At 30.2% G+C, this 11,038-nt stretch overlaps 1 protein-coding gene across 3 annotated transcripts in view; it reads left to right on the forward strand.

Moving 5' to 3' along the window:
- Positions 1 to 6,904, forward strand: part of LOC124357619 — a 41,014-nt gene extending 34,110 nt beyond the window's left edge. For 2 of the 3 annotated variants that reach the window (XM_046809564.1, XM_046809562.1), the window contains exons 5-6: positions 2,949 to 3,078; positions 3,512 to 6,904. In XM_046809564.1, the coding sequence (XP_046665520.1) occupies positions 2,949 to 3,078; positions 3,512 to 3,600 (219 nt within the window). In that variant the 3' untranslated portion in view covers positions 3,601 to 6,904. Of the gene's footprint in view, positions 1 to 2,033; positions 2,921 to 2,948; positions 3,079 to 3,511 lie in introns of those variants that run through there. The other variant, XM_046809563.1, reaches the window with a different exon arrangement.
- The last annotated feature ends 4,134 nt before the right edge of the window (positions 6,905 to 11,038 follow it).

Consider the following 11,038-nt stretch of genomic DNA (forward strand, 5'->3'; position numbering starts at 1 on the left):
CACAAAAGATCATGATTATAATACAAGACAGAGAGACAGACTTACATACCCAATCCATAGAACTAAATTATTTGAAATGTCCCCTTATTACAAAGAACTAAAATTTTACAATAAAATTCCAATATCTCTATCCTCTTTGCCTCCAGAAAAGTTCTCTATAAAATTAAAACATATTTTAATAGAGAAAGAATATTATTCAGAAACTGATTTTCTAAATGATGCAACCTTCATTAATTAAATTACCCCCCAACCGTATCAAAACATTTTGATGTATATATATTAATTCCACTGTATTTATTTTATCACTAATTATTTTTAAATGTGTTTTATGTTTTGTAAATTATTTTATTTTAGTGTAATAATAGCTACATCTATCTTTATTTAATTTTAATATGAATTATAATCTGTACCTGTATCATTAGAGTTTAATGTTTTATATACTTACTGGATCACTGTTTGTGCAATTAATATTGATTATTTATCAATGAATTGTTAATTATGTTTATAACTTTTTTTAATTAGGATTAGTATATTTTAAACTATATTGACGAGTCACCTGTTCATTGTAGATTTTATCTACTACATTTATGTAACGTTATGTGACAATAAATTTCTGATTTCTGATTCATTTCCGTGTTTGAGGTTAATGTCCTCAACATGTCATGTTGGCATGAGAACAACTAATAAAGCAATTGAAGCCATTAATATTCCGATACGATTTCTTAAAGACACATTTCCAATAATCCTTGAATAAAAGTCAGTGATGTGTTTCCAAAAATCTTCTGTGTTAATTAGCCTTATTAAATTCTTAAACTAAATAAACATCTCCTAATCATCTTGTGATTTCAGACCCACCAATACCCTCCCAGCTCTGTCTATGTCTTTGTAGCAATAGATTTATTTTTAGTTATACATGTATATGTATGTTAGTTTAATTTTTTACGAGGTTAAGTGGTAGAGAGAACTTTATAGTCCTAACTTCGCCTCTAATAAAGACATTTTTCATTTCATTTCACATCAGCAGTTTTCAGTTTATCTCTAGTGGTATAATATTCTTTCTCACTTCCAATTCAGTTTTCGTATAAAATCATAGCACAATTACTACACTTCCTAAAACCACAGATTATATTTGTCTAGCTTTAGATAGAAAACAAACTAACTCTGTTGTCTCTCTTCAACTTCTTTAAAACATTTGACTGTGTTTATCGTCCCTTTCTTTTTGGGTAACTTAAGCAGGTGGGTTTTCCTGATGGTTGTGTGAACTGGGTCAAATCATACCTTACTTACCGTCAACAGAGTGTGAGAACAAGGGTTGAGTACTCGTTAAGGAGAACTAGAGGAGATTTACAGGGCTCAATGCTTGATCCATTACTGTTCTCATTGTATGTGGACGATGTGACAACTGTAATAAGTAATTCTAAACTTATATACTAATGACTTCTAAATTTACACATACTTTTCATCCAACAACATAAACAATGCTGAATTTCAGTGTACAGTGACATTGATGCAATTGCAAAATGGGCTTTCAGAAATGGACTCAAACTGAATGAAATGAGACTCAGACTATGCTTTTCAGTTACTTCAGAATCCTTAGTCAAATTGACTTGATTACTGCACCGAGGCATAAACTCAACAATAAAGAAATTGAATATTTTGAAAGTAAAGAACCTTGGACTAATTATGACAAAACACTTGATTTTTTACCCGTCAACTTAAAAATTATGCTGGTAAAGAACTTGATTATGCTGCATTCTAATTACTGTGACGTAGTTTACAATGATGCAAGTTTTGAGCTTTTGGACAGACTGCAAAGAGCTCAAAACTATCAAATCAGATTTATTTTCACTTTAAGGGTTATCATGTAATTTCTTTTTTTAACAACTATCCGTAATGAAATAGGAAGAACTTCGCGGGTACTATATTCTTATTCTTCTTCATACTATATTCATTACATGCATCTCGTCTATCCATTCCTACCAATGTGAACAATGAGATACACTTCCCTATGTCATCAGAAATCTTGGTTTCAGGGCAGAGGTCTCCGAGCTGCAGATGTATTGAGGTCTGGGTCGTGGGTGGCACACTTTGGGGCTAAATCTGTGAATAATTTGAATGGATGCTTCAGTAATTGGTTACTTATTTTCAAAACAGTTTGTTGTAAGATTTCTGTAATTTATAATTATGCTTTGTTTTGTGTTGAACTGACATTATTTTCAATATTATTATTTTAAGTTTGATGTCATTAAGCTATTTTATATTTGTTATTTTGTTCATTTCAAGTAATTTCAGTATGTTCTTTTAATAAGAATGTACTGTAGTAAGTGGAAGAGAAGACTTCATACTCCAAACTTCACCTATAATAAAGCTGTTTCATTTCATATTATAAAGACTAAAATTTATCTCTTTGTGCTCACTAAAAGTCTAAAGATCTTAATGGCTTCAGTTGAACTTTGCAAACTTATCTTGAATGGCTGACCTAGAAAACATTATAAAATTTACAGAATGTAGGCTGAACGTACCAGATAAGTTTTTAAAATAGAGGAATAGAGATTGGATGTTAAAATGCTTGGAGAAACTAGCATGTCAATTTTATTCACTTATCCCAGAACAGGAGTTGTGGAACTAATCCAGCTAAACAGTTCAGTTTGAAATTTTAGAAAATGTTGTCACCAAGTGTTCTGGCTACGAAGGAACTATATTCAGTAATATAAAACCAACCAACTGTGTACTCAGAATATATAAATCTACTTCCCAAAATTTTGGAATTGGTGTGTATTTTACTTGTCAGTAACATTTTCTACTGTATTGACTATACACAGGGAGATATTGGTTTATACTGTTATCCTCTTCCTCCCATCCACTTTTTCTTTTCTAATTCTGGGCATTTCCATAGAACCAGATGAAATCAGTATGGTGGATATAACTGACAATAATTATTTTTACAGAAAAAAGCCAAGCTAGTGCTGATATGGGTAATGGTCGCATTCTCTTGTGCTATCATTGGACAACTTTTGAACATATATCAGTTGTTTACTGTATACGAGGCTGCTAATAATGGAAACATAATTTGGTTTTGTAAGTATCAACTTTAATTACATGGTAAATAGTAGAATATTTATTTTGGCAAACAGCTATATACCAGAGAAAAATGATATACAGTAATATAATTATTATATGTAATGCACACTATTTTTGTAACAGGTCTGGTGAAAGCAACAGTATTCACAATTTAATGCATGGCAAGTGTATAAAGCATGTACAGTCAAGATTTATACCTACAATATACCATTAAATGATATTGGAATTTTTGTTTATTCTAACGCACAGATTTTGCAGATATTTGTTCTTAAATATTTGGTTATTAATGGACTGGTCCTATTGAACTTCTGTTTTAAGTAGATATGTGTGTTCTTTACCATTGAAAGCCTCATAAACAAAGATTTGTTTATGAGATGTTTTAAATTTATTGGACAATAATTATTTTAATATGTTTGTATTGTTCTTACAGTGCTTTACCTATACTTCATCCTGGTTGTATACAGTTTTTACCGTGAGATCCAGAATGTCGGCAATGGTTACTGGATTATGGTTACTTAATTTATGTATTCTTAAGCATTACATTACATCATTACAGGTGATTTGTCATGAAACTTAAAAGACAAATCCTGCTACATTGAAATCCTTAAAATATAGATTAAAATCAAACAACAATAAATATAATAAATGAACCAACAATTTTCAAATATGATACATTAAAAGTTATAAATTATATTAAGAGCTATACATTCAATAATTTTGTTTGTTGAGTAACACTACAATAGAAAAATAAATTAAAATATGTCGTATATACACGATAAATAAATAGCAATAAATACAACATATGAAACAGCAATTGCACATGTAAGTCTATTAATTATATTAGTATAAGACATTTTCTTATTGACATTCTAAATATTCTGTTAAATAATAAAATACCTTTTGCTCCATTGTTGTAGATTTTTTCTGAATTTACTTGGACAAGTAATGTCTCAGAAATGCACAGGTAATTTGTAAACTTTTGGCTCCACATACTGAGGCGAACGTTCAAAGTTAGTCTATGTTGTACAGGTTTTATGTTTTGTGTTGTGGCTGTGGACTTGTTGATTCTTGTTTGGTTCCATGAATGTGTAAAGTTTTGAATTTACTGAACATGTTATCTTAGATATATTGGCTGTAAGGTGTTAAAATGTTTAGATAGATAAAACTGGGTTTGCAATGAGCATGTGGAGGGTATGCCTGCTAGAATTTTCATATTCTTTTCACCCCATACTGATAAACAAGAAGTAACCTGATTTTCCTGATTTTTGAGGAGAAATAAGTATGGTAAACATCAAGTTGAGTTTTTAACATTGTTTTATATTTAATCATTTGTAAAGAAAACATTATAATTTTCTATCCCAGTGCTTGTTAACTTGCATTGTCGGATCTCATGATTGACACAGTAAAAGGCCTTAGACAAGTAACATAGAGCACCAATAGCCCTCTGTAACCCATCGAAAGCTTCAGATACACAGTCAATCAGATCTGAGAATGCTCAGTCAGTGCTGACATTTTTAAGAAAGCCATATTGTGATGGATATAAAAAGACAGTTGTACTCTTAAGTACTTATTCAGTTCAATTTCTACTACCTTTTTATAGATTTTATAAAAGCTCTGTAGTGTTGCAATCGGGCGGGCGGTAGCAAGATGGGTCGTTCACATTTCCTTTTTTAAATAATGATTGCACTTCAACATATTGGGATTGTTCTATAAATATGCCTTATACAAGTGATTGGTTAATCAATTTGAAAAGAGGGTCCCCAAATATGTGAAACCTTTAATAATCAGAATTGACACACCATCCCAACCCACAGTTTTTTTTTTTTTATTTTTTAGATTGACTAAAACTGTTCTTAACTCCACTAATGTTATGTATGAAAATTGAAAAGTACTTGGTTGAAAAAAAACTTGGTTTTGTTGACTTATTGGTTATTTATCTTTGTAACAGTAATGCCAGTAGTTTAATTTATCAACTTATAGTGTTTGGTAGTGGACGTTGACATCAGTTTCTTTAATATAAATGGGTATTTAAGGCATTGAATGTTTTAATCTTTCATTTTCTATTATTACCCATGTAGTTTTGGATTTGTTTTCACTTGTCATTATAAATCTATCATTGCATTTTTTGCCAGAGTGACAACTGTTTCAAACATTTTTTATGCTCTTTGTAATAATTTAAATACTGGAGATCCTTATTCCATTTTGATTACAAATGCAACTGCTTTTTGCGTTGGCAGAACTTTTAATGCCTTGAGTCATCCATTTTTGGACTTGCGTTATTGTTTGTATTTGTTGGTACTAGTGGATAAGCTTCATTGAAAACGCTAATAAACTTCTTTAAATTGTTTAAAATTTCTCATTTGCATTTTATGTTTTGTCAAAAGTAAAAATAAAAAAAATTGTTCAAGTAAAAATTCTATTTTTTTACATTGTGTTTAGTAAACTTTCTAATGTTTTCACTGGTTTTGTATATTTCTCAGTGACTCTAACAGTTGACAAAATCACTAATAAGAACTTTATGGTCTGATATATTAACAATCAGAAGAACCTGAGTACCAATTATATTCGAAACCGTTTTCATATTTGTAAAGATATTATCAATGTAGGTACTGGACTGTGTAGTGACCCGAGTAGGTTCCAAATAATTTATTTTAAACCCATAAGAATCACAAAGCTCTAAAAAGTTTTGTGATGACTGGTAAATTTGCATCATATTAATGTTAATATCAGAAGCAATTATGCTCTTTTTGTAACTTTTCTTATACATTTTCAGACTTATATAAAAATATTTATCAACTGCATAACCTGGAATTCTCTAAATTGAACAAAATATTTTTATGTTTTGGAAGTGATCCCTCAAAGCTATGAACCTCTACGTATTATGAATTCTAGTTCTTTTCTGACTAATAACCAGGAACGCTCTCGGGCATTAGCAGACCTAGCTTCCACTTCCAAATGATTTTTGTTGTGAATGTAATGTAACTTTGTTATTGTTAAGTTGTTCAGTTATTATTAGTTTATTTTACATTTATTAGAGTTATGATCTGTTCCTATTAGAAATGCTGTGTTCTGAGTTCCTGAAAGCTTTTTGTGTTTAGGACATTTTTGGCAAGTGTGTATTTTAATATCACCTCACCACAAGTATGACATATAGCAGCGTAGAAATAGTAAAATAAAAAAACCAAAATTATATATATATAGAAATTATATAAGATCAACAACGTGGCTACTTGCAAGCAAATATAACAAAGTACATAGTAATTGAACCCAAGATAATCAATTTAGACTGCCTCCTTATAAATACTGACAGTAGCACTGATATTGTAAGCTGTGTGGATGACAGATTACGTAATAAACTAATGAAGTATTGAATCGAATGAAAATGATTGTACCCAAAAGTAGATTGCACACGTCATTTATATTTTTGGTCTGTTATTTATTAATATTCTCTGAACTTAAATCTTACTTTCCTCACAATCTGTCCCTGTCAAAAAGCCCTTCTTTTTAGTTTTCATAATATTCTTTATTATATTTTGATTTTAAACTAACTTGCCTTAAAGTTTAAACCTTGTATTGTGAATGACTTATTTTAATTGAAAGTGTGCTATACCAGTTTTATATAATAGAATTTCTTTTTATTATGTTTACATTTTTGTATTTGCAGAAGTTTTATTTATTATTAACTTATTGTTAGTGTTTCATAAAATTAAATGCTAATTAATTATTAAATATAACTTATTTTTGTTTTTAATATAGTTTGCATACAAAAACTTTATACAGATTTGTAACTAAAATGCTTTAATAAATAAATTTTAATTGAAAATGTTTAATTTTTAATATTCCATTTCTACCAAATTGTAAGGTTGAAGATTGTAGTTGAAGATTCTTTCTGATATATAATTGGTGGCTTCGGGTGTTAACCCTTTGACTGATACGCAACAATATATCGTTGTGAGTGAATTTACCGAAAAGTGATACACAACGATATATCGTTGTTGATGTCTCAGGCGAAAATTGATATGCAACGATATATCGTTGTTGCATCATAAATTTATTTCAGCGTTATTACTTTGCCAAATAAATCTTACTATATTTCAATTGATAGAGAAATATATCTAATTAATTTAAAAAATAATGCATATATGTTGTACAAGTTAAATACAACACAAGGCCAACTGAAGAGGGCTGAGTTCATGAAAGAAGTGATAGGAGATCTTTCTTCGGAATGGCTTGCAAGTAAGCAAATCCCGCAAAATCTCCGGGGTGGTGGTGATGGTCCATCAGTTGGTTTCGGACTCAGGAAATTACCTGAGAAGAAGGAAAAACTGTGCTGAACCTGTTCAGGTGACAATCATCCTGAAGGAAAGAAGCGGAGGTCTCGGACAGTGTGTGTAAGGTGTGGTCTTGGTGTACATGCTGAATGCCTCGGCAAGCATGTTTGCCACTGAAATTATAAAAACTAAAAAAACTGTAAATATTGTAAATAATAACTTTTTTATTAGTGTTGTGTTTTGACAATAAAGTGTATTTTTAAGACAGGATTCACAAACAAATTTAATTAATATAGAACATTCAATGTGTTTGACTCTAGATTTCCAAACAGATTGCCTCAAATTCACATAAGTAAATTTTTATTATTTTACCAATAATTCATGCATTTTTTAACTTACATGCTTCAAATTTTCTGGATTTGTTGACAATAATACGTACTTTTAGAATAAATTACTGTCAATAAGAAATTTCAAAACATTATTTTAGTTTACTACTGACAAAGTAAGAAAACAAAAATTTTTTTTACAAATAAAAAAAATATTTTTAAGTAATTTTTTTGGCTTTTTATATTTTTTCCTAATAGGCCATTTAAATGTCTAAAGAACAAAACTACTTTCAAGTTTCTATTATATTACATAATAAAGCTACAAATTATCTAGTAAAACACTACAAAAAAGCTAATTTTAGCCTATCAATTAAGGGATAACCCTGTTAAAAATCATATCAATTTTGGAAAAAAAAAATAAAAAATTGTTGATCAGTCAAAGGGTTAAGTAAAATTTGATATATTTTATCTTGTTGCCATTTTGTTCAATTTTAAACATTTAGTGGAAATTAATGTCAAGCCAATGAACCTTTCCTTTTTTCCCCTCTTTCCCTCCAAGTTCAAAGACATAGATTATTGTACATTTAATAGCATATTGGCTTCGTATATCTTTATCTTAAAGTTGCACAATGCTTAATTATCGGTCTAAATTTAAAGCTAATAAATTAATTCGAACCTATAAAATCAAGCACAACTGTTGGTATTTTTAGATTTCAATGCAACAATCTAAAATCCTGTATAAGCCATTGTGCCCTATAAAATCAATTTTAGTGTGTTTTTAATTAGTATTCTCTTGATAAGCCGAAAATGTAACCAAACACGTAACCAAATATTTGGATTAACGCGGGTTGCATGTAATATATTTTGTTATTCAAGTTTTCTATAAATTAAATTAATTGAAAAAATATATATATGTTTTTGGTTTTTCATGTATAAATATCTTTTTATGACCATCAAAATCGAAAATACATAACCAGTATTCAATTTGAAGCACAGCACACCAAACCAGCATTCTGGCATCTCTCTGAGAGAACATAAGTACTTTTGGTTATAGAAAGAAGAGCCAATAAAGAATTTTAAAGAGTAAACAATGTTCCTAATATTCCAGTCGTTTTATAGACTTGTATGACATACTTATACTTCAAGGAATCATATATAAAACTGTACACTTTATTAAGTGTATTTGGCACTTTATTGTACCAGTACCACTATATTCTTTCGTATCCTGTGTGCAGTTAAAACAGTAATTCAAAGCAATGTTTGCTTGCTTAAAATAACTACATTCTGATTGTTTAATATTGATCATTGCTATTTTGTCAATTTACTGAATAAACCCATTTTTGAGTTAGATTAATGAAACCTTTAACAGACCGATCTACTATGGTACCACTCTTTAATAATTTCTAAACCTTCATATTATTGTACTACTGTTTGCAATTATTTCTGTTCAACCAACTGTATAATCTATTTTGGTTGTGAGACTTGGCTGAAGTGAAACTTTGTCTTGCCCCCCAAAAGAATCTACAAGACTATTTGCCCCCTCTCGACAGTACAATTTAAAGGTTTCGGAGGAATGTCCAAAAATACATGATCGGGTTGTCCAATGCATTCTACTTATTCACGAGTCTACTGTCCCTAGAGTCTCAGTTTGGTAATGCCACTTCCTACCATATAACAAGCAGTGGTGGCATCTTGGGGGGGGGGGATGGTTTCCCACCAGTTTTCTAATACTTTCATAATTTATTATTAGAAACTACTGTTGTTTGTATTTTATTATTTTTTAATAACATATTAATTTAAAAAATTAGAATCTGAAAGAATAAGAATGTAAAATTCAAAGTAGACAAAGAATTCAGAACACCCTTGGTTTGCTACTGAGTAATGATAGTGGTCATGAAGAATAATGCTAAATTCAGTTCAGCCACCACGTTTTTATCCGTGACAGAAATATCTGTCTAGTCTGACTGCATAACTTCTTTTTCTATTTGTGCACCGTTTTGTTGAACCTCTTTTGTTTGTATTACCCTTAGCGAATTCACAACCATATTACATATGTGCATTACAAACATTCAGCCTAGAAATATATGTGCACAAAATACTTCCTCTTCTGGCCCCTCATACGTCGGGAACAAATTCTTACTACAAGGTGACAGTGCTCAATCCAGTTCTCGACATTCTTGTATGAAAAATCAAAGGAAAGTTGGAAGGAAATAACAAGGAAATAACACTGCCATATTGAATACACTTGGTAACCACTGACAACGTTAGACCCAACGACGTACATGACCTATGCCAGCACTACTCATACTCAGTAAATGAAGAGACTTTGTTAGCTGAACTAAAATGTTTTTATCCAATGGTTATTGACAAAGACTTAAAAACAAAATGTGAGCTACTAACGAAAAAATCTTAAATACGTTTTTTCCAAAAACATTTTAATTTTTCCCTCTTTATCTTACAGTACCAATGAGTTTAGCTTCACGCAAACATTCATTCTCTTGTTTCAGAACGTTAAATAAATATCTAAGGAATAAAGTTATTAACAAATTGACAGAAACAAAAATAAAATCGAACTTTGTTTAAAATCAATGTACATCTAATTTGTAGTAAAATATTGTTCAGTAAAATGTAATGTAATGTAGTAATATGTAACTTGTAGGCTATTCAGGAATGTGTAATGTTTGCTTAGTAAAGTTTTATATATATATATATATATATATATATATACAGGGTGTCCAAAAAGTCCTGGTTCGGTTAAATATTTAAAATAGAGCTACAAAACCTTACACAAAGTTACTGGACATAAAAATCTATTTTATCACATATTCAGTGATCCACTACTTCCTCAGGGGGGCGGCCCGCTAGGAGTCAGAAGAAAATCTTAAATGTAAGCATAGGTTGATATGAATATCAAATAAAAGGTCTTTATTAGTAGAGTACAGAGCCGCAAACCTGACCTCAAACAGATAACCGAGTCAAAAATGACAGCCGTTCAAAGATGGCTAAAGTTTGCAACTTAGGTTAATATAAAAAATACACTGATGAGCTTTTTGATTTTAACTTTACTAACCCAAAACTGTTTACAATTAATTGTTGTTGTAGAATAATAAGATTCATTATTTGCAATGATTTAGTCATTAGAAGATTACTACTTACAGAGAGCCTTTTCACAACAGATGCTCGAAGTGTCCGCCTTCTGTTGTTTGACAGTGAGCTAATCGGTGATAAAAGGCCTCCACAGCGTGTTGTAGTCCTGTTTCCTCACGTTCCACTACAAGATAATTCTAAAAACTAAATAAACTTTACATTACACTATCGTAAAGCAGTGAGTGTTCAAATAAGGTTGTTACCTTAAAATAA

This window comes from Homalodisca vitripennis, chromosome 3 (genome assembly GCF_021130785.1).
Source record: "Homalodisca vitripennis isolate AUS2020 chromosome 3, UT_GWSS_2.1, whole genome shotgun sequence".
Lineage (NCBI taxonomy): Eukaryota > Metazoa > Arthropoda > Insecta > Hemiptera > Cicadellidae > Homalodisca > Homalodisca vitripennis.